The sequence below is a fragment of the Nansenia antarctica genome, assembly GCF_963989245.1.
Source record: "Nansenia antarctica genome assembly, chromosome: 1".
In the NCBI taxonomy this organism is placed as follows: Eukaryota; Metazoa; Chordata; class Actinopteri; order Argentiniformes; family Microstomatidae; genus Nansenia; species Nansenia antarctica.
This window is the reverse complement of record NC_137674.1, coordinates 54868188-54894095: the sequence shown is the minus strand read 5'-3', so window position 1 is coordinate 54894095 and position 25908 is coordinate 54868188. Positions and strand designations below refer to the sequence as shown.

General features: G+C 41.1%; 1 protein-coding gene across 1 annotated transcript; it reads left to right on the top strand.

The window, feature by feature from the left end:
- LOC308160643 (sphingosine-1-phosphate phosphatase 1-like) lies at positions 1-24072 on the top strand. The gene is made up of 3 exons (XM_080534587.1): positions 1-815; positions 3892-3981; positions 20128-24072. The coding sequence occupies exons 1-3, from the start codon at positions 57-59 to the stop codon at positions 20677-20679; spliced, it is 1401 nt and encodes a 466-aa protein (XP_080390713.1). The 5' UTR covers positions 1-56; the 3' UTR covers positions 20680-24072.
- The last annotated feature ends 1836 nt before the right edge of the window (positions 24073-25908 follow it).

Genomic DNA, 25908 nt, shown 5'->3' with positions numbered 1-25908 from the left:
TCTACAGTATGTGTATGTGATTTGGAGGTTGGTTAGTTTTTTCATTAGACGTCGCGATGGCGAAAGATCTAAAACGGACATTCATAAGGCTTTGTAGATATTTGCAAGACCCGCACCATGTAGCCACATTTCAGAAGCTCTGTGGCGTCAAAGGGACGTTCCCAGTTAAACCGAGCCAGGAAAAGGACGAGGTGTTGTTGTCCAACGGCGCCTGGGTGAAGCACTGCCAGGGGGGCGACAGTGACTGCGAGGAGGATGTCGGCGGACAGAGAACCGAAGCTACCCGGCAAAGAAAAACGATGGCTGCGGGAAGAGTACAACAGAATGACCGTTCTAACGGCCTGCTTAACGGGGCTGCGACCGTACCGGGAGCGGCGGCAACAACCGGACAAGTGGTGGACAGTCCTCCAGAGAGCAGCGACCATGGACAGTCCAGGGGAAGGTTCAAACCTCTGCGCAAGAACTCACTGACTGGTGATGGAGGCCAGGAGTTCCTCATCCAGAATAAGTTTCTGTTCTATCTGTTCACGTTCGGAACTGAGCTGGGCAACGAGATGTTTTTCATCGTGTTCTTCCCGTTCCTGATCTGGAACGTGGACGCCTGGGTGAGTCGCCGCCTCATCGTGGTGTGGGTCTGGAACCTGTTCTTCGGCCAGTCGACGAAGGACCTGGTGCGGTGGACGCGGCCGGCCTCTCCGCCGGTGGTGAAGGTGGAGGTGTTCTACAACACGGAGTACAGCATGCCCTCTACACACGCCATGTCCGGCACCGCCATCCCCTTCTCTCTCTTCGTACTGACGTACGGCCGCTGGCAGGTACCACTGATGCTCACCAACAATCTATATTGTTGGTATTTTTTTTTAGGGATGGTTTCCTCCAAAATAATAATAATAATGCCATACATAATGCCATACTCTTTCACATACCATGTATGTTTTATATATATAAGTAGCGACACCGTCTGTGAAGCGCCTGTTATTTCATTTGCCACAGCAGCCAGCCATGTAGCTTCGGCTAGCAGTTTAACCTGGGTTCTCAATGTAGCCTCACAGCATTGTCAGAATAAACTATCCAACAACGACAAATTACCGTACGGTTTGCTTTTCGATGGAGATTCTATGGCCACGTGCCAAGTAAAAGTTGCTTAATTACGTTTCTATGTTTGTTAAATTGTTTTGCTGTAGTTAGGCCTATAGGTTCCAGGGCCTGAATACACAGGTGTGTTTAGGAGATGCTAGTTTCCAAATCACGTTGTCTTCACACAACCATTTGTAGGTCTGGACATTTTTAATGAACCGATCTGGTTTGCTTTGAACTGGATGGAGCGATGGGAGAATGTGTTTTACAATTTCATTGTATGTTACCTTCCAAGGTCCCTCTCCCACATGCCTCTATCAGGGGTGGCCACACTGCTCTATGTACCAATACCATAATATTGTTTCAACAATGTAGTAATGTCAGTATCAATAATAATAATAAAAGAGATTAATGGTCAAATAATTAAAAAGTATGACTTAATACTGAAAACATTACAGTTAAATGTTCAATTGCCATCATTTTATCAATGGATGGTCATCTTCCTAACGGTTGTCACACAGTTTTGTGTCGGCCTTTACTGATAATCTCTGCCCCTCCAGGCTACCCCATGTCCTGGAGACTGACACACAATCACAACTGTGACATTTTGAGCTCTTGTGAACCAAGATGTTCTCCAATTTCATAGTTGTAGATTAGATTAGATTCAACTTTATTGTCATTAACGTACAAGTAGCCTAAAAGACAATGAAAAGCAGTTAGGCATTTAACCAGATGCAAATAGTGTTGGGCTCAGTCAGTCACTGCTGATTGCCAAAGTCAGTCAGTCACTGCTGATTGCCAAAAAGTATATTTAAATAATGAATAGCCCATCATAGAGTTACACTATGGTTTTGAACTGGAGATTTTGACATTACTTCTTCAGAGGACTGTATCTGACCTACACCCCCGTTTACACAGACCTTGATTTACCATGATTTACCCGGTTCATCCAATTTACACTGGGAAAGTGTACTGGGAAAGTGGGTGGTGATAACTTAAATACAGACATATCCAGGCTTATGCATAACTTAGTTGTTTTATTGTAGGCTTTGTCCTGTATACAATGCTGCGTACTGTTTATGATGCCCTACCTCAGTGTAGGCCGGGTGCCCTCTGTAGCTCGTAACAAATCTATCCAAAGTAGGAAAAGCACTGCAATTAGTGAGGCTACATAATACAAAGGTCCTGTACCTACAGTACACCAAACACGTAGAACTGATAAATGGTCTGACTTATATTGCGCTGTATTCCAAAGCACTTTACAATGGCCTCTCATTCACACACATATTCATACACCAATAGCGGCAAGCTACCGTCCAAGGCACCGGGCCGCTCATTGGGAGCAATTTGGGGTTCCCAAAGGACACCTTGACAGCGGGGATCGAACCACCGACCTTGCGATCATGAGCCACAGCCGCCCCCGATGCAACCGCTGAATGTATTGGTGAAATAGACACCTTATATAAAGCCAGATTTTGGAGATACATTTTGTAAACCACATAACAAACCAAAAGAACCTAAAAAATCCAACCATTCTGGGGATTCTGCCGCAATGCATGTACAATTTCAAATGCAATGTCCCAACAGGCGTTGTATCTTAACCACGTAGATTCCCGGACCCAGTTTTCCTTGCATGAAAAAACAAGCAGTGATTGTGACTGCCTAAGGAGACCCCAATAACACATTTCTGGGGGGAAATATAAAATTTCAACAAATGTTACAGGCCTTAACACCTGATGTTGGGTATAAGCAATGTTCACATTTCAAGTGATTATACCTTCATGAAAAAAATCTCATGAGCATTTTGTATCCATTCAATTTCAGAAACTCACCCTCACCAAATTAGCGTTGGCCTATGAGGAAATCAGGACTATTTTCAGTTCCATATCAGTGTGCACATTCCGTTACTCAAGTCTGAACGTGCATTATGCTGCTAGGGGTTGACCCCATCAGGGGGGACCAGGAGACAATGTGATAACAAACACGACCTGTTATCTTTCTTATCTTTTGGGTAAAAGAGCCATCAGGCTTGGTTCAGCAGGTTGAACGAGAATGTGTTGTGTCCCAGCTAAGAGAGGCTAGCTTCCCTAGCCTGCCGCTAATAGGTTAAAGATAGTCCATGTGATGTGGTGGCTAGGCTCAGTCAGTCACTGCCTCTCCATTAGTCACCTTCGCCCCTCTGATGATTCAACCACGTATTTCAAACAGATAGTCTGTGCCTGTTTTTCTGATGTGAGTCCATACACTGGACAGCTTTGTTTTGGCACACATAATGCTTTTTACATACATGGAACAACATGTATTGAACAGGGTATTTAAATGTTGCTCTTGATATTTTATACTGTCTTTTTGAAGTATAGCCCGCACGCACCTACTGTTGAAAAAATGACATGATGGTAACATGATGATAACATGGCCCAAAGTGTGAAGAAGAGTACATTTACCAAACGGGTTAAACTGATTTGGACACTATTTGGACTGTCATGAATATGAAGTAATGAAATCAGTCTTTCAAGAAGAATGTCAAGTCACAACCGTGTCATTTTGCATTCATTGTAAACCGCTATGACAAACATGTTGCCAGCCCTCTTCCCAGATAGGGTCATCATGCCCGTCTACCTCGCATTACTATGCTTTTATGAGGGACACACTGAAATAGAACACATCATAAACTTGATTGATCGACATTGGGATGATAAGCAAACCCCAGCACAGCCAAGTGCTGATTCAGAAATAACAACCTTCTCCCTTTCTTTATCTTCCTCTTTCCTTTTCACCCTTTACCTTTCTAACTTGTTTCGTCTCTCCCTACAGTATCCGTTCCTGTTTGGCTTGAGTGTGGCCATCTGCTGGAGTGTTCTGGTCTGCGTCAGCAGAGTCTACATGGGAATGCACTCTGTTCTGGTGAGTTAATGTTGTTTCAACATCACTCAATCAGAATCACAATTATTTTTATTCTAGTATATTTGCACATACAGGAAATTGACTTGGTAATGTTGGTACACAGGACATAAAAAAGCAATAGAACAATAATTAAGTAGGCTGTAATTAGAGTAATGTAAAACTAATAGGCTATAAATTATACTATCAGTGTGACAGAGGGCTGGGGGGGAGTGGAAGTCCCAGAGTCAATGAGAGAACCCCTTTATGGATAGTTGAAAAAATAGAATGAGTCAGGGCAGGGCTTGACGCTTACCTTTTCCCCAGGTAGCACTGTGCTACCATGTTGAAACATTTAGTAGCACACCAAGAATTTCAGTAGCACAATGAAAATTGCGCAATTTTCGTCAACGACAACAAATTATAATAATCATAACATATCAAAATTACCATAACCGGCTCTTGGCCGTAATAAAAATGGAGACTCACACAATGTAAAGGGGAAGTAAGAATATTAATTTCAGTTGGCCCACGGTTCGGTATGAACCTCGGTTTTTAGGTCACGGTTTATGGTTCGTGTTTTTTATTTTTTTTATGCTACTACTATAAAGTACTAACTGTTACTTTATTTTGCTTATACTTATGGAACTTTAACATTTAGACACATTCCAGAATATGACTGGTATATTGTATAATATAAATATATATAAACAAAAAACACTTTCAAATGTAAAAAAATTACATAAACACTTTCAAATGTGACGTGTTGTGGATTGGTACTACGGATCATAAGCTTTCAAATGATGTGTCATACATTGAAATCCGAAAAAATATGAAGTTAGAGTCATTTGAATGTTGTTAGACGTCAGGCAGACAAATATATTGAGGGTTAACCTCTTTGTAATGAAACCGGAAGCAAACGCTGCTAGCAGCTAGCAGCTAGCGGCTAACAAAACACAGCGCTACGAACTATGAGAGCTGTATCCCATATACCCATAATGCGCATTTTAAGCGCATATAGGACTCGCGTGAAGCATTTCTGCGACACGCGTTTCTGTTCACTGTTTTCATTCCCTCATCGCTTATACACATACGTTTGACTGCGCATGACAGTAGTTCAGCAGTCTTTTAGTCGCACTGGTGCTATTGAATGTATTTCCAAGTCGCACAGAAATATATTCACTCGCAAATGCGACCAAAACAGTCGCACTGTCGAGCCCTGAGTCAGGGTGAACACTAGGAGTCTGAGAGAACAAAGGATACAGAGACTTCGTTTGCAGTGAAAAGTTTTGATTCAGTGTTTTTTTCTTTTTTTTTAGCAAACTAGTTTAACAACAGTCAAAACCATAGATATTCTACTACTATGGTCTACTACTACTACATACTATGGTCATTGATCAAAACATCCGTCTGAAACCCCCATATGTCACAACTGTGACTCAGCCTTTAAGGGCCCTCGCCCAAACATACTGGTGATTTATTAGTGTCTCACAGTAGCAGCAACCACTACAATATAGCAATTTATGATGGTTTTGACCAAAAAAACGTTGTTATCTTCAGAGACCCCGGCTTTCGGTTTAAACTGTCCAACCCTAGCATGCCAAGACTTAGGCCCAATCCCGATGCCCTTTTATACCGCTCACTGCCCTCCATCGGAAATGGCACATCCATCGATAATATGTGCCAAAAATGGCACATCCATCGATAATATTACATAATAACAACTGCTCGGATGCGAGTTGTTTTGGTATAATAAGTGCCGCAATACAGATTGCGTCATATACCACCAAGGGGGGGGGGGGGGGAGAGAATGTGCGCCTATCATGCACATATCAGCCTGTGGATAGATAACTTTAGATAGATAACTTTACATTAAATATGTCTACCATCATCCGCTGTCAAACACCACAATTTATTTCTAAATAAACATGATTGTACATCTCTGTAATCGCGCACCGATGTATTTCTATGGGGAAGGCTGTGCTTGACGATTCCATTGGACTGACGCCGGGCAGAGGAACAGGGACTGTCACCCTGTGACAAACGCGCAGATATGAGTGCTCCGGTGTCCTGCTTTGGTAGTCTAATGGAAGTGGTCAGGTAGGCTACCAGTCAGGGTTTCCGTTAACCGGTAATTACCGGTCTTTGTCCGGTAAAATTTGTTGAAGTCCGACAAATTTAAAACTCTTCGGTCATAATGTCCGGTGAAAATAATTCCCTCTTAAAACCCTTCTGCGCCGAAATGTACCTCCGCCGGCACAAATCCGCACCCAACATTGTAATTACCGTAATTTCTAAACGGTTTGTGCTATCGAAAAAAATCCAACTGTCCCTGAAAGCTGAGATGTTGCACTTCAACCAACATATAGGGTATTACGGTAAAATGTGACGTGACGACATTCTCAGAGTCAGTTTACTCACAGTGAAGGCGGAGGAGGAGTTGTACTCCCGAGTCCGATTAAGTATGATTTGACAGGCAGTTAAACTAAATGCCTTCCCAACCAGCGAGACGTGGTTATAGAAATGACGTTGTTTTATTGATAAAAAAAAGGGTAAAACTGGAAAGAGAAAATAGAAAACTCACATTAATCCCAAACAATTTAACAGACTTCAGTTAACGTAATGTGGAGTCCGTTCATTGATCGATGCAGTCTGTTCATTTCCCAGTGTGGCGCGCGTTCAGCGCTGGACATAATGGCATAGCGCGCATGCGAATCATGTTATATTATTATATATTATATAGCTTGCATCTAGTCGTATCGGATGAGAAATAGACATTAAACGGCATATATAGGCTAGGCTACACAACAGTAATCACCGCGACAAACAGCTATATTATATTTTAATAGGATGACCGGAATATCTCACGTTTGTCCGGTAAATTGAAATCTTCCCGGACACGATGACCGGCGGCAATTTTTTCTAACGGAAACCCTGCTACCAGTCCTCTACTGTTAAACCCGAGCGCGCTGGACTGTGGAACTTTCTATGTTAAGCATAGGCACCTCGGCATAACAGAGATTTTTTGTTGTTATGCTTGTTGTATAGAAAAGGTCTATAATGCATTGAAATGACATTAGTACATCAGACATTAGACATCAGACATGGAAATATGTCATATGCGCGACTGTCCACAAATCAGCCTGTAACGTTAGACCTCGACATAAAAGCGATTTTTTTGGTTATGCTTGTTATAAAGAAAAGGTCTAATGTATTGTAATGACATTAAACTAAGATAATAAGATGGTTATCATAATTTTTCAAATCTTTATTAATCAGTAATTACAGAGAAAGTAAAATGACATTTCCGCATTGAATAGAGCGACATAACATTTCTGTAGATGATTCGCAATGCATCCTGGAATCAAGGGGTAGCGTACCCCTATGGCTTCAAAGCTAGTCTGGTCCTGGAATCGCTCGAAATGAAGCCATAGTTAGGCCTCGAAATGAAGCCATGGCTCGATGAAATATTAATTGTGATAGCCCTACCCCTAAACGTGAACGCGCAAAACGAAGCCATAGGGGTGAAAACGAAGCCGTAGGGGTGAATTGGGATTGGCCCTTACTAGTTGTCAGCTAGTGCTCTGAGCTTAGAGAACAAGCCTGTTTGGATGTCCACAGTTGGGCTCTCTAGTCTTGCCGGTATGATCTCCAGTTTGTTTCAGTTCTGCAGTTCGTAAGGTGGCGAACTATGGAGACACTAGAAACACATCAAATTCCCAACAGGTTCTGGTAACTTAAGCACTTTTTGACAATTGTATTTGTAAAATATGCGATTCAAATCCATTTGATTGTGTGGTTACAGTGAGCTTGGATAATGCTTGCCACCCACCAAGTTCTTCAGCCAACGAAAGCATTTGATGATATACTGCCCTCACTCTAACCCGTGCACCTAGCCCTAGTTGGTCTCATAAGGACCAGGGTGGTAGAGGAGACTTATGGCATTTTTCCACTACCGTACCGTACCGGTTTGTTTTGCTTTCTCCACTGCCAACCGAACCAGGCCGGGCCGAAGTTCCTGTGCCTTTTTTGGTCTAGTTCGAGAGGGGTACTTTCGGTACTTTACTTTAATGTCATTTCAATGCATCATAAAACCTTTATTTACAACAAGCATAACAATTTCTTTTTGCTATTATTCACTATTATGGCGATGTGCTGTACCTATGCTAGACCGTTCCTCAGTCCAGCGCGATTCATCCCCCTTCTAAAACTGCCATCCCCCCTTTTCATCCCTTATGTCATTTTATCAATGAACATGGTATTACTGTTATTTCAAAATTTAAGCCTCTTTCACACATAGTTCCCTATAATTTCCATGGAATCCCAAGCTGTGCTGACCAGGCATTTTCGCGTTCACTCATGAGCCAAATGCCGGTAGATTGGCGTCTTGCTCCCTTTAACACATGTCTGCGTTTCCCTGGTTGCGCGATCTACTAGAACTGAAAGCGGAAAGTAACAGGCACGTAACATCCATATGCTGTATAAATAAATATATTTGACTACCAGCAAGACACCGGAGCACTCGTATCTATAACAAACGCAGAGATTGTGTGAGCCCGTGTCAGTCCAATGGAAGGGTCAAGCACAGCCTTTCCGTAGAAATACATCGCTCCCTGTCTAAAGTTATATATCTAACGTTACATGTTTTAAGGCTGATCTGTGCATGATAGTGCTGCATTTTGTGAATAAAGGTGAAAAAGGAACACAAAGGCCACAAACTGGTCTGGTCTAGTTTCAGAGCACTGGACCTAGGGAAAACAAAGGCCCAGAACTGCTCTCGCTTGCTCAGTCTCTCAAAATGCAGGTTTAAGAGAAAAGAGAGCAATTAGGTCTTTGTAATAATTTAGGCCGGCATTGTAAATAAGAATTTTGTTCTTAATTGTCTCGCCTGGTAAAATAAAGGTTAAAAAAAAAAGAACAAATTGTCTGGCCACAGCCAAGTCTCAAGCAGAGGAACTGCTTTCATTGTATAGGATATAAAGGAAATCAGTTTCTATAGACTGGGGTCGTTAGTGTGTGGATTTCACTCAGACAGTCTGACTGTCTATTTACTCTTGTGAATTCAGTCAGGTAAATGAATGTTCTTATCAATAAATAAAATATCTTATCAGGCATATTATTCTACCACAGCAGGCATGCTTGAAATCATACTGACTAAATCCTATCCTAGTTCTTTCCAATTTGTGATTTGACAACAAGCTAGTTAGCTGTCTGACAACCAGACTTGCAAAACAGTCTAAGTTACCTATGCAAGCACAGACAGGCACCCTGGATAGATGCAATTTCTCCCAGGATCAACTCCAGCCTTGGTGCAAATCCAGAATTGTATCTTGACACGTTCGTAATGGAGTCAGCTGAAAAATGTTCAGTGCACTGGAAGATAGGGACTGAAAAACTCATTCTATCCAAGTCTTGCACAGATTTGCGTCTCTAGGAAGTACATGCAAAGATGTATTTATCCTGCAAACTCATTAGTGCAGGGAATCTGGGTGGCTATTCTAATAAATGGTTCAATGTGATTGGTCAAATAAAACAAGGTCCTGCGATGATGCAGTAGCAGGAGACAATGAGCAACAGCATGTAAAAAAAGTCAGAACATTTCACAGGTTAACCCTTACCAAACTGCTGATTAAGAAGTCATGCCAAACATCCCCTCTCATGTGACTTGCTTCATCATTTTCAGTCAGTAGGACTAAAACAAATAATAATAATATTTATTTTTAAATTCATACAGGGAGGTCTTATTGAGACCAGAGTCTATTTTACCGACATGGGGATAAAAGAAACATAGACAGACAATCGCACTATTTCAACAAATTTAAAAGCAGAGGAAAAACTTAAAAGAAGGAAAAATCTACAAAAGAATGAATGAGCAGATGAGAATGAAAAGTGATGGAAAACTGATATGATGTCAGCTTTATAAATGCCAAATATTTATCTCAACTCCCAATTCGGTTGTTAAGTCTGACTTAACAACGTGACGCCAACGTGACGTGGCGTGACGTTTAGCAAAATCCCCGCACCAGAGTACCAGTGTACTAAAGCGGTAGAATGACAGTTCATACTGTTCATACTATTCATACAACAAGGGACAGCACTTTCCAGTTTTTCCCATATTGTCAGCGTCTTTGAACCTCGGAAAAGTGCTATACAAATATAATGAATTATTATTATTACTGCAGCATTTCGAAGAGAGCGCGTATGCTTGGATTCTTTGTCCATTTGGAAGACGCATTTGTGACCAAGCTTTAACTTCCAGGCTGATGTCTTATGATATTGCTTCAATATATACAGTGCCCTCCACAATTATTGGTAAAGATGAGAAAAAAGGGTTATAAAAATGTCACCTTATCACACTTTAATTATAAATGTGACATAATTATTGGCACCCCTAGAAATTCTTATTAACAAAGTGTAACTGAAGCATTTTTTCCATTCATGTTTTACTTTTTTAAGTTGATATGAGTGTTTAGGAAATTTCAATCAGTAATCCATGACTTCCTGTTTCACTGGGGTATAAATATGAGGTGACACAAAGGCCATATTCCCTTACATCAACATGGGAAAGATAAGAGAACACACAAATCAAATGAGGGAAAAGTGTGTTGAGCTTCCTATATCAGGGAATGGTGATAACAAAATTGCTACTCACATGAAAATCTACAGTTAGGGCAATACATAAAAAGTTCAAAGCAACTGGAACTGTTACAAACTTGCCTAGAAGAGGACCCGAAGTTGATTTTTCTTTCTCAGAATAAATTCAGTTAAAGGTTGGATGTTTTTTTGTGCAGATTTTTTTTTCAGTGTGACATTAATCTAATTCATCAAAAGGTGAATTTGTTAGAACCCTTTTTACTCATCTTTACCAGAGGTGCACTGTACTTAATTTTCCTTCCTCATGATGCCATCTGTTTTGTAAAGTGCATCAGCCCCTTCTGCAGCAAAGGACCCCCACAACATGATGCTGCCACCCCCGTGCTTCACAGTTGGGATGGTTTTTAGGCTTGCAAGCCTTCCCCTTTTTCCTTCGGACATAACAATGGTCATTATGGCCAAAAAGTAAAATGTTTATTTCATCAGACCAGAGGAAATTTCTCAACAGCAGAAAGTTGTGTAATCAGCAAATGTTTGGATTTCAAATCACAATATGATGTTAAAGTATAGAGTATCAGCTTTTATTTGAGGGTATACATAGTCCCCCTATTTAACAGTAGAACAGTCATCGGTGGCTTTTACTGTGAGTACAAAAGAAAGAAAAAATCTACCTTTGTACTCGATCAAATTTCAGGACCCACCTTTCATGACTTTTCTTAGATATGTGCGTTCTACCACCCAGTATCCTTACATTTTCAAAGTCTAGTTAGTATAAAGCGATTTTGCAGTATCTGTGTGTTTCTGCTAGTATTTGGCTGGCATCTTTTTTTTCCAAGGCTAAAATTCTCTTCCATATCATAAGAAGTGAATAAGATGTGTTTATGGTACAAATATCAATCTTATTCACTGAATCTAATTCAACATTATATATATTGAGATCAGGTTGAGATCAGGTGATTGACTCGGCCATTGCAGAATATTCCACTTCTTTGCCTTAAAAAACTCCTGGGTTGCTTACGCAGTATGTTTTGGGTCATTGTCCATCTGTATTGTGAAGCACCATCCAATCAACTTTGCTGAATTTGTCTGAATCTGAGCAGACAGAATATCCCTAAACACTTACGAATTCATCTGTCTGCTTCTGTCTTCTGTCACATCATCAATAAACACTAGTCCAGTGCCATTGGAAGCCAGGCATGCCCATGTCATCACACTGCCTCCACTGTTTTTTACAGATGATGTAGTAAGCGTCGGATCATGAGCCGTTCCAAGACTTATCCATACTTTTTTCTTCCCATCATTCTGGTACAGGTTAATCTGAGTTTCATCTGTCCAAAGAATGCTCTTCCAGAACAGGGCTGGCGTTTTTATGTTTTTTTTATAAGTCTAATCTGGCCTTTCTATTCTTGAGGCTTATGAATGGCTTGCACCTTGTGGTGAACCCTCTGTATTTGTTCATGTGAAGTCTTCCCTTTATGGTACACTTGGATAATGATATGCCTACCTCCTGGAGACTGTTCTTCACTTGGCTGGATGTTGTGAAGGGGTTTTTCTTTACCATGTAAAGGATTCTGTGATCATCCACCACTCTTGTCTTCCATGGACGTTCAGACTTTTTTGTGGTGCCGAGCTCACCAGTGTGTTTCTTTTTTTCAGCTGGTGATTCAATTGACATTATTGACAAAAAATGTAATTCCAACATCATGAACTACATTACAGCCAATAGACAGGGGTTCTCAAATTCTCCAATTTGGGGGGTCAGGAGCTCAAATTAGTACTTTTAGTACTTCAAACTAAATTAGTACTTCAAATGTCTACTTTCTTGGAACATGAGTAGGGTAGCCTAACTGTATTGCGGTCATGTGAGCTCAATAGGCTGCAGTCTCATCAACTGCTAATACATGTTATTGAGAAATATGGCAAAACACTAACATACAATACAGGCAGGGTTTGACGCTTACCTTTTCGCCAGGTAGCACTGTGCTACCATGTCAAAAAATTTAGTAGCACACCAAGAATTTCAGTAGCACAATGAAAATTGCGCAATTTTCGTATGACGACAACAAATTATCATAATCATAACATATCAGAATGATCATAACCGGCTCTTGACACTGTAGGTGTTTATTAATGCCTGTGTGGTGTTATTTTTAAATGTTTACATTTTTGAGTTAGTAATTCATAAAATACAAAGGTTCCATCTCACAGAACATAATGGAATGTAAAAACTTTGACGCTCAATATCTCTGAACTGCCCTAAGCGGAGATAGAACCTTATCATTCTAAGCGGAGATAGAACCTTATCATTCTAAACGGAGATAGAACCTTATCATTCTAAACGGAGATAGAACCTTATCATTCTAAACGGAGATAGAACCTTATCATTCTAAACGGAGATAGAACCTTATCATTCTAAACGGAGATAGAACCATATCATTCTAAACGGAGATAGAACCTTATCATTCTAAACGGAGATAGAACCTTCTCATTCTAAACGGAGATAGAACCTTCTCATTCTAAACGGAGATAGAACCTTCTCATTCTAAACGGAGATAGAACCTTATCATTCTAAACGGAGATAGACTTTGTATGTTAATATCAAAGGACCATGTTGGAAATAGGTGTTCACACTTTCACATGTCATCCCTTGGATTACTGCTTACTGTCGAACCATGAATAAACTCAATCAATCAATCAATCAATCAAAGAGACAAAGCGGAGATTCCTTATTTGACAGCATCTAGACAACACAGCTCCGAGTCTGCCCAACCAGGTTAATGCCAGCACTCCAAAACCAACTCAGTAATCAATCAGCCAAACAGCAGTGAATATGCAAACCGTATAGCAGCCATTAATATGCAGCATACACAGGTAAGCCTACCTGGCTTCTGTGATTGTCTTTGGCTGCAGGTCCCGAAGTTAATATGTTGACAAGTTCAGTGATTTATCTCCTATGGTCACTTGTGATCATGAGGGACATGATCCCCATGATCTCTTACTCAGGGACACAGAGGCTCTCACAGTATGAATGAATGAATGGTCTTTATTGTCATTGCTATAGTACAGGTACCAAACAACGAAATTTAGGAGGGGTGGCTCCCCTGGTGTTAGTTAAAAAAAAAAAAAACTTGATTTTTTTTGTCGCACTGGTGCGATTGAATGTATTTCCAAGTCGCACAGAAATATATTCACTCGCAAATGCGACCAAAACAGTCGCACTGTCGAACCCTGACTACAGGTATGACATCATTTCAGATATTGCATTGTAGACTGCATTATTGTTTTTATCGGCAAAGTTTGAAATTTGTTTTCATCACAAAAAAAGCTACCCCATTTAATTAGGAAGACAACTACTTTCCATGACAGCAGCTTTTAAAAATATGAAAACTGCGATGCAGTTTCAGAAATTGAAACATTACTTCTAGGGTATGAGCTTACATGTTGACTTTGGCATGGGGCGCAAGAACTATGTAAAACATTATTTGACATTGCTAACAAACCACTACAACTATATCAAAGCACTATAAAATGCTTATAAATTAATGAGCACCTCAGACTGCTTGTGCAGCAACGACGCTCATCCGAGTCTCTTTTACACTCAGAACAAGGCAAACATAGAATCAAAAGATGGATTCGCCTCCTGGGAATGATGTTTATCTAGGAAACCTTGAAAAAGTTATCTTGTTGTAACCTCTCCACGTTGGCCTCTTATCTAGGCCATATTTTTCACGTTTTACCACCCAAGACATTCCATGTCATATTCCAAGGCATGTCAACCATGCCTGGCAACCATGTCGCTCAGTGTTTCCTCTAATCTGTTGAGAACCTTGAACATGCGGTTGATATGACACGCGCGGTAGTAAAGCCTGATAAGATAGGGGTAGTGTAGTGGTGACCTAGTGGATAGTGAGTTGGTGATGAGAATGCCATGAGTTCAAATCCCACCTAGGAACACCACCACTAGTGTGCAATTGAGTAAGGCACTTAGCCCTAAATTACTCCAGAGAGAGTAATTTGTAAGCCACTTGTAAGTCGCTTTGGATAAAAGCCTCTGCTAAATGGTAAAAATGTAAATAAGATGCTCCACAAAAGATTCCTGAGGACATTTTCATCATACAATACGTTCTGTCCTAAAAAAAATTGTATCATAGAAATGTACCCATTATTGAATAGTTTGTTCATCCGAGTTGATGATTTTTGCTAATAATAATCCACAAGCCAGGCAAACTAGTACAGAAGACAAGTGAACTGATGATGACATTTACAGCATTTGCATACACTGGGGGCGGGGGGGTTAGGGTTAATCAGTGTCAGGGCTGATTGTGTGTGGGTTGTGGCAGTCCAAAGTTCACTTGATAGGTGGATCAGTTCAGTGGTCACAAGGTTTTGGGCTCATTGCTAATTTGCAAACATGTTGAGATATTCAGGTTAAAACCCTCTAATCTGATTTAAAAATGCTTGAGGGCCAGTAAAGTCTTTGTTATAGCCTTAGTCGTTGGTCTTTTATATTGTAAACTGCATACATACTAGGGTAGGACGGTTTCCAATTTTTTATTGGCTACCGTTAAATCGTCCCTGAGAAAGACCCGTTTTTTTTGGTTAACCGGGATTCAAAATGACATTGTTGAGCCGCCAATTTCAAATAATGGAGCCCTATACTATACTACAATACATGTCGAAAACACCGGAAGCACATTTGCAACATAATTAGGCTACTTTATAGTTTAGTGGTCGGTAGAATGCGATTTCTTTTCAATACATTATTTGTGCATTTAAGACACATCCACAGACCGAAAGGAAATTCAACCAGCAAACATCATTCATATCAGCAGCGCAGCGGCATTTTCAAAGAGACAAAGCGAAGATTAATAGTAAGTAAGTAGTAATAGTTGACAGGTTAGACAAGATTAGTAATAGTTGACAGGTTCCATGATTTATCTCTGATAGTCACTTAGTTAATCTACTTCCATATGATCTTTGATCCAATGTGCAATGTTGTTTCTTGTAATGTGTTTTTTTGTTGACAAAATGTAGCAACTAACTGGAAACAAACGTAAAGTCACTGAGAGGTTGTCTGACGCACTACCAAAACAATTCGTATTGTATCCTACTGTAGCGGTCTGCAATGTACCCCATCACAGTGGGCCTGAAAGTTGCTTCAAGATTAGTCTATTTAGTCCATTAGACAATTTTTTGGGCCAGAAAAACAAGCATGTTCACTTTTTCAGTCTTAAGCAGGGCACTTAACTTTGCCTGCTTGAGACACACGCACAAGTACTTATCAGTGGGTTACAGCAGCCGAGATGGCGACTTAAATTTGAAGTATTTCCATCTTTGGCTATCACCTTTTTTCATGCAAATCCTACACACAGCCTTGTCAACATTTGCTGGCAACCGAAATGTGTCCCAATTGCAGAAATAGCTTTTTTTCAGGGACCAACTCGCTTCCCTGATTCTCCGTTCTGAGAAGTCTTTTTAGACAGTTAATTTATTGACTATGTATGGCGGCCTGGGAAAACCAGTTGGATGTCGCTGGCGTTCGTTTGTGGCAAAGAGCAAAAATAGATGGAAATTTACTATTTCGGCGATTTGGTATTTTAGTACTTTGAACTCCGTACTACATTATGGTGAATAAACATTTTAAGAAAACAAAAGGAAAAGTACTTATTTTTATGTTTTTGTGGCGGGTAGTTTGCTAGCAAAACAACGTCACATTGAACGTGTCTCATTCTCAGTTAAGCAACAAGCGAAAGGAGAGACGATACTTCCACCTGTGTTATTCCCAGTTTACTGATGCTCACAACATAAGCATAAAGTAGGCTAATAAAATCTTAACTAAGCAAGCAGACTAATGTTAGCTCGAGTTAAACACCGCATCACAAGCAGTCCAACCAACCATAGCAGGCTAATGACGGCTGAACAGCCGTGTTGCATCAAGACTGTAGGAGATCGTCACTTACTATGACTGAAGTTAGTTAACGTTACACTTAGCTGTCGATCTGGTCAGCTATCCATCCACAAATCAATTGGAAAATTATCGCCTTGTTATCACTTGTCAGTGTTTCCTCCAGGAAAACAAATATAATTTCTTAAATAGCGGTTAAGTCATTAAAGCCGAGCAGGTGATTTTATATAGAAGGTGATCAAATACCAATATTGTTATGTACGACAGTATGTCATTGCAGCACTTTGTTGCACTTTACGACGTCACGTTCTGTTAGAGCTTTACGACTGTGTGTGTGTGTTGTCAGAATGAATGGCACTTGACAGTAAACGGAGCTCAGTTTGTATACCTGTGTGGATCTACATTTATTAGCATAACACAAACATAATAAATTAGATAGAACAACCCTGTTCATTAATGTTCATTAATGCTTGAGTTCATGTTCGCACTGTTACTGTGTTGTGTGCCAATGCACCCTTGTGATGCTGTGTGTGTTATTGAGACCGTTGGGAGAGAGAGCTCGGGTGAACTAAGAAAGTTGTGTATGAGATAGTTTACAATTAAACGCACAGATTACATGAGAGAAGCTATCTGTCATTATTTCAACCACTGTCCAAGTGGGGACGTTACAATACTTTCGTTTTAGAACGAAACGTTAGCCGCTAGCAGTGTTTTTAGCAGTCACCATTCTTGAGCAAAACATGATACAAACAAACATTCAAATACTCGCGTCGTCTTGATTTTTTTTTCGATTTCAATGTATGACGCATCATTTGAAAGCTTACCATCTGTAGTTTCAGACTATGTAAACAAACGAAAAATTACGTACGCAAATGGTTATTATTTATCTGGTATAGATACCACTTCTGCGCCGAATGTACCGCCACCTGCACAAATCCGCACCCGACATTGTAATTACCGTAATTTCTAAACGGTTTGTGCTATCGAAAAAAATCCAACTGTCCCTGAAAGCTGAGATGTTGCACTTCAACCAACATATAGGGTATTACGGTAAAATGTGACGTGAGGACATTCTCAGAGTCAGTTTACTCACAGTGATTGGCGGAGCGTTCAGGGACACATTCTTTTTTTTCAGTTCTCCGGTGATAATAACTCGCTGCCTTTCTGCGCAGCCTGAATCAAAGTGGACTGTCTGAATCATTTGGTGGCGGAGCAAATTCATTCGTGGCGGCCCGCCACCAATAAATGCATATAGAGGAAACACTGCTTGTTATTCCCCGGCGAGATTCTTTAAAAAGTCTTAGGCTAACTATAAGAAATCAAATTAGCCATCGTCCTGGCATGATTGGGTGTTGGTTTCAACGCACCTGTTGTTTGTCCTTCCTCCGTTTGCAACAAGAAACTCTGGACCTTTTCATGAATTAAAGTGGTCTTAAAATCCAAAGTCCAAATAAAAGTAACAAACGAAAGTAATATATGTTGGTGTACATACCACAGCGCGCAGTAGCTGCTGCTTGTTCTCCCGCTGTAGTTGTAGCTGGTGGTGGTGGTGGTACCCCGCCATAAACGTTGTTAGCTGATCCACCAACTAGCTCCTTTGCTCCTGCCAGCCATGCAGTTTCGGATCGCTCATAGCCACTGCTAGCTTCAGCAATGTTTGAAGTGTCTGGGACATCTTTTTTCTTTAAAAATCCATCCATCTGTCGCTGTTTTCGTTTAATTTTTCGAAGTTATTTAACGTGATATCTTATTTGTGCACCTAGCTAGCTAGATCAGCTTTTTGTATCTTTTAGATGGTACTACCGGTGACTTTTAGCCCGTTATTTGCGAGGAGAAAACACAGGCGCCCGAGCATTTCGGCAGTTAAGACTGTTGAGCAGGGATGGTTGAGTCTGCACGGTTCTCATGCCGGTTCACATTTAGACCAATCAGGAGTAGCCCTTGTGTCACGTCGTCAACTGAATGTTTAATGTCATTAATCTGATTTTGGATCAGCGGTTAGAGAGAGATGGGCGTGGATTTAGGTGCACTTTTAGTCAACATCCATTATAGCGCTGATCTAGGATCAGATATATTTTAATCAGCTAAAATGTTCAGAGGTGGATTTTTTTTTTAAATTTTTTAGTGGACTGAATCAATTAGTGGCGGAGGAAATTCATGTGTGGCGGCCCGCCACCAATAAATGCATATAGAGGAAACACTGAAAGATACTCCCACCTGTTACTAAAACATTTCCTGTTTACTTTTCACCTATCCAATAGGGATGGAGTAAGACAAGAGACTGGCTGTGACGTGTACACACACACACACACACACACACACACACACACACTAGGGCTGCAACTAATTAATCTGCCGATTATTTTTCCGATTAATCGGATACAAATGGAAAAAACAGATTTCTTTTGCAAATTTTATTTTATGTTTTCTAAATCAGCCAGGCCTATACATATACATGTGCAAAATGAATAAGTATTAATAAAAAATTATAAATAATATAAATAAAAAAGGCTTTGCTACATCAAATAGGTTTAACAACAGGCCATGGACTATGGCGGTAGATTGTTTCAATAAAGTAATTGAACTCTAGCTCAATACATGCATTGTTTTAGGTAATAACTTTGCTTAATGTAAAGGTCAGTAACCCAAAGTGCAATATAGGCTACAGACAAGACACTAATGTTTTTATATAACAGATATGCTCCAAAACAATGCAATCTGTCCTCTCACTCCATACAATAGGCTAGGCTACAGTCAGTGCCTCACTCTAACTCACGGGTAGCTTGGTAGGCTACCACTAGCTAGCCTTTAGCTTATCACCTCTGCTCTACCACTGACTCTAGCCAGCTAGCTAAATACACTTGTCATGCAATATTGAATTCATGAATGCGAGCAAACACTCACTGGCTATCGCATTACATTACAGTCATTTAGCTGACGCTTCGCCAGAACTCACAAGTGCATCTCCTTACTAATACAAGTGACTATGAGCATACTCCCGTGCTGAAGGCATAGAATGCAAATAGCAAGCTAAAAATACAATAGCGCCGGCTCCGCAAGACAGCGTGGCGTGCGTCAACAGGAAGTAGGTTTGTTATGGAACAAGACCCGACGAATCGATTCGTTGTTGCAGCCCTAACACACACACACACACACACACACACACACACACACACACACACACACACACACACATCAAGCCAAGTGCTGAAGCTGAATGATTGTAGAATGTTGCAGAATGGTACTGGAACAAATGGAATGTTGGAAGCCATTTTTCCCACTTTTCACTTTAAAATGCTCATAATTTGTATTAATAAAGGGCTATCTCAGTCATTCAAACAATTATGAATAGCTGAGAACTTCTAATTTATGGAAATATAAAACAATTAAAATGTCAAAATGCCACCATGTGAAGGGTTTTCCCAGGCCGCCACACATATAGCAATTCATGACGTTGTGATAATGCTAAAAACCGTTGCCGTCCAACCCTAATGTCAATGTCATTGTTTTCTTGCCTCAAATTGACCTGTGCAAACTAAAAATACACCAAGCAGGTGTTGCAGTACAATATAATACAAATATATAATATAATGTAATAATAATATTATAATGTGAATGTGTTTTACTGCGTGTTTACATTACTAAAGCAGTACTACTCCCCTCTCTTACAGGAGGTCATCACAGGGTTCCTATACAGCCTGCTGATCCTGGCTTTCTTCAAGCCAGTGCTGGACCACATCGATGGGTTTTACCTGACACACAGCCATGCGTCTCTGGTCATTGTGAGCCTGCATGTGGGCCTGGGCCTCCTGGCCTTCACCCTAGACTCGTGGAGCACCTCCCGCTGGGACACGGCCCAGGCTCTTGGTACCGGGGCCGGGGCCGCCCTGGGCTCCCACATCAATCACCAGTTGGGCCTGCTGGCCGACCCACCGCTGTCCACCCTGCCCCTGGTCTGGCCTGACCTCAGCTCTGCCCTGCTGGTCCGCACCTTGCTGCGCCTCCTGGTCGGGGTGGCTGTCCTCCTGGCCACGCGGGCTGCCATGAAGGCCGTCACCATCCCGCTGGCTTGCCGCGTGTTTGGGCTGCCATCTGAGGATGTGCGGCTGGCGCGGCAGCACATGGAGGTGGAGCTGCCGTACCGCTACATCGTCTATGGCTCAGTGGGCTTCAGCTGCGTCTGTCTGGTGCCCTTGCTCTTCAGCTACCTGAACCTCTCCTGAGCACCCTCAACACTTGACACACACATACACACACACACCTTTTTTTATTTTTTTGAAACAAAACATATTGGCAACTCTAAATTCATCCACAAACTTAGATTTTCATCTCTGCTGTCAGTTTTTCTTGCTGTCTGTGCCATCAAAAGTAAAGTGGGGCGGCTGTGGTTCAGGAGGTAGAGCCGGCGTCTAATAATCGCAAGGTCGGCGATTCGATCCCCGGCTCCTCCTGTCCACGTGTCGAGGTGTCCTTGGGCAAAACACTGAACCACAAATTGCTCCCAATGAGAGGGACGGCGCCTTGCATGGTAGCTTGCCGCCATTGGTATGTGAGTGAATGTGTGTGTGAATGGGTGAATGAGAGGCCATTGTAAAGCACATTGGAATAAGGCGCTATATAAGTTCTGATTTTGAAACAGCCAAATTCTCACATGGTCTCCCTTCCAGTGGGAGTGGTCCTCTGCATAGCAGGTCCCGTGGAGGGAGCTGAGGGTGAGTGGGCAGAGATGGGTTTTCTCCAAGGCCTGACTGTTCTCACCATTCAGCAGAGCCACTTTCGAACCCCATGACTTTCATTTGCACCCGCTAACCCCCCTCCTTCCCTCCCCTCCCCTTCCAACTCTCTCCTGCTGACCACTACGACTATGTCAACATTACTTCCTCTTTAGACAATAAACTGGTTCTCCTGGAAACAATAAGCGGGACTTATTCCCGCTGATATACCAATACCCGATTGACGTCATTTCAACTATCCTTTGTCTTGAGTTTCTTATTTTATTTTATTTTTTGTTGTTTTGCTTTGGAATGCCACAGAAAAGCATACCTACACAGGACCATTCCTACATAGACTCTATCTAACCCCTCTCAGCTGCTTTCCTAATCAAAGTGTACTGTATTTCGTGACCCATCTCTTCCATTGTTTTGGTGGTCATAGACCACATCAGCCTCATGAATGAAGACATCAGCAAAACCACTATGTTATACCAGTTGGACCAAGCCTGCATCTTGGAAAGCTGTTTCGAAAACATTGGACATTCAGAAACATTTATTTGACATTTGGAGCTTATGGAAGGAAGGCGTGAGGCAGCTGGAGTACAGGGGGAAGAGGAGGTGTTTAAAGGTCTGTCACAGATCGGGCAGGGCTAGGGCATGGTAGAGTGCAGACGAATGGATAACAGGGGTTACACTTTATTCAAAGGGGTATGCATAAGGTAGACATGATGTCTACAAGGACTACTTGACACCCAAGATAAATATGAACATATATTTATAAATGTTTATTGAAGCTGTCATGAAGTGTAATTCGTTTTGTTAAGTCTTTCAATTGTCAGGTTGACGTCACCCAATGTCAGAGGACAAAGACTGACACGTAACCTCTCACCTTAGTATGTTATGGCACCTCTCCTAATGATAATGATGGTGAGTTTTTCATGTCTTAATGTTATTATATTTGGCATGATTTACATCAGGTACAGGTGTACGAATATTCTTTACCAAAATGCAATACAATCCGCTTGACATTTACAGGTAGAATAAATAAAAACATACCCGTTCAAATAAAGTGTTTAGAGACTATCATTAGTCATGTTGGAGATCTGTCCTCGGCCGTTGATTGGTTATGTAAAATAGATTTTATGATGAGATTATTGGGGTATTTTGCCGAAAACCTATAGTCTCAAAATGTTCTTTATCATGTTTTCTTTTGGGGTTGAGTTATTGTATCAAAGCTGAACTGGAATGTTTTAAGTAATTTTGTTTGTAGACCTAAACCCACATCAGAAGGACAATAAAACTCCCCTTTGCAGGAAGAAACCATGAAAGGATCTAGACTCCAGAGAAATCTACTGGCTCTGTTGGAGTTAGTTAGTAACTGTAGCCTGGCATGCCAGACCATGCTGTATACTAAGCTCTACATGGTCTTGGGTGGGGGAGAGATCCCACTGATCGCACACAACATTTGCATTGAAGGGGGCCTTTCACCTTGATGAGCAAAACTACAACTCACTTGGTTCATTTTGAGAAGGAGTACCGGGTACCAAAACGATTTAGCCATGTAGCTCGCTAACAGTATGGCTAACTAGCCAGGCTAAGACAATTATCCTTTGAATACAACATGGTCTGGCATTTTAGAGAATATTCTAAATTATGGGGGGACCTACAGAACAGACGATGTAGTGAAAGAATGTTGGTAGGAGGCAGCACAAGTGGAGATAAAACAGGCAGGAGAGACTTGATGAAGTACCTAACCTTGAGGAAGTACCTTGGGCAAAGACTAATTCAGCTGGGTGAGCATGTCTTATGTACCCCAAAAGTTTGATGTCAGCTTAATAAATACAACTAAAATGGCCTCGGCAGCATCCGTGCCAGAGTAGCTGGACAACATCCTCAGATAATAGTCAGAGACTTTGTCATGTATTTTAAAAATGACCCCGCCAACACACAGTTTATAATAAAATCCTTCTTACACTGACTCTTCTCTTGCAAAGTAATTTAATAGCAAGTAAAGGGATGCCATTTATCTCACTAACTTTGACCAAATCCAGAGTTGGATCTAAAGTTAGCTGGTTAACTCCCTTAGCTTGCTTTCTAGTATACCTATTATTGAATAGTTGAAAAGTGATTTTTTTTGGAAGGCCTGCCAAAGACAACAACCACTAGTATTTCTTCTATTTCAATACATGACAAAGTCTCTGACTATCTGTCCTTAGGACTGCATAGAGGAGGATGCTATGCGGCTAGTGCCCAAGGTGCATGCCCCAGTGTACTGCTTTGAAACCATAACCCACCCTACTTGATTAATTGATTTCTGTTGTAATTCTGCTTTAGTGTCACAAGCACTGTAACTGGTGGCCTGAATCGACCATTCAGATGAAAGTTGAGTTCATGTTGACCACTTAAAATGTGTCTTCTACCACTAGTTGAAATTGTCTCCATATTGATCTGATTTTCGTTTCTTAACATGCATTATAGTAAGTGAATAAATGTGAATATATATCAGCTTTTCAGGGGTGTTGGGGGTGTTATTAAATTCAGATTTTGCACAAAAATTGTTGGAGCAGAGTGCAACATGTAATGAAAGTCAAGCTGGTCTGTTTTCAGTAATTCTTTTGTTTGTTTAATATTTGTGTTCCAATTTTCCACACTTTTCCTGGAGGGTGTGAGTTTGTTTAAGTTTTTTCAAACATCAATAGTTAAAGGCATAAAAAGGATGGTTTGCTATTTTGACACTTAGATTTATCAAAAAATGAATGTGTGGTGTTGTCGATTGATCTGAGCTATACGTATTCAGGATTATCCAGCGTTAGCGGGCTTGAGTTATCGCCAAATTCAGGTTCAGGCTTCCACAATGTCATGAACACAGATCCTGATTCAACATCTGGGGGGTATTCCATCAACGTCGCTAAAGGAAAGTCCAGGCTTATTTTGATAAATTCTGAAATGTATCAAAATAATCCTGGATTTTCCTTTAGCGACGTTGATGGAATACCCCCTTGCCTCTAATTCAATCCAGACTTGAGTACCGGTAGTGCTGCCTCAGTCAACAGGCTACGTTCAGCGATTCAAACACTGATTTCAAAGGAGAAAACAGTGAGTTTGCCACATTTTCATTGTTGCGTCATCTAACTCAAATGTTTTTCTTTTTAAAAAACGTATAAATTGCATTCTTATGCTATTTTACCCTGTCAGTCTACATGTATCTGATCATTTTGACAATGTTTTAGCACATGATAACATTTGATGAATATATTTGTATCAGTCGTCTTTTGTGCAATAAACCTCTGATATGACTTTTAATGAAATGATGCAATTATTTGTGAGAGGGGGAAAGACTGGGCATGTGGCATTTGGCCACAGATTCAGGATAATGTGCAGTTAGCCCCGGAGTAGGTTAGCTTCAAAATAAATAGCGATAGGAAACCTGGCTAAAGGGTGAGCCACCTTGTGACATGGGTTATCCTGAGTAGGAGCTATATTTGATGAGTTAACTAGCTTGCTTTGTAGTACACCTATCTGCTCCAACTCTGCTATGTAGTGGGAGCTAATGCGGCTGTCATGACAAATACTGTCCGGGTGGCCACAATTTGTCATCAGGTCTTTCGACGGCCTTGCTATGCCGAGGCTAGCATTCTGGACAGATTTATTGCGTAGATTTAATATTTATTATATAGATTTAAGTAGATTTAAGAACAGACATACACCCACTAAATAAACCGTCTGGACCATAGTTCATTTGATCCGTTACACCTGTATTTGGACTGTAAAATGGCTGTTGATATGGGTAGAGGCTAGATCCGATCAACACAACGAACACCTAACCATTCGATACCTGTGCCTAAACTTAACCGTCCAAACTAAGCCTAACCTCAAGATGCTCCGGTATCCCCAAGTCATCCTGCTTTCCACAAATATGACACCACTTAATTTTCATGGCTGCCTCGATCTTTTCCCTCTCTCGCTCGTCTTTTCCCTCTCTCACTTCTCCTTCAGTAGTCTACCTCATCACCAGTGCTTCGCCAACCAATCAGGTAGCGGTATTGCCCTGCCTTCCCCTACCATCCTAGGTTTCGCAAATTCGCCCCCTGGAAACATGGTTTGTGAAATTTGGGGGGAGCTCTAAAATATTGACATGATAGCCAAATAAATGCTATTTTGGTCATGGTTTTTCTCAAAGGTGTAAAATAAGGGGAAAAAATAATATATATTTTTTAAAAAATGATTCATATGATTCATGAAAAAAATGATTTTACCGCGCTAGCCTAGAGCCGCTCGGAGCGTGGGGGTACTGTCTGCAGCCATCCACTACCCACTCACGAGCTTGTTTACTACGTGCGTAAAAAAAACAAAAACTGTCGCCTGCGCGCCATTGTTGATGACAGTGAAAAGAAGAAGAAAAGATGTCGAAAAGAAGAAAGCAACTCACCTTGGGCGATTTCTATCCAAAGAAGTCTAAACAAAATGATGAAGAGGAAAATCCATCTGTAGCTGGTGGTGGTAGCACATCTGATGCTGCTACAACAGAGCCGAGAGAAGAGGCAGCTAACGTTAGTGCTAATGCTAACTTGACAGCTAACGTTAGTGCTAATGCTAATTTGACAGCTAACGTTAGTGCTAATGCTAACTTGACAGCTAACGTTAACGTTACTGTGGGGGCTGAAGAGACACAACAAGACAAGCCAAGAGAAGAAGCTAACATGGAAACTAATGTTAGGAAGACAACAAAAAAAGAGGTCG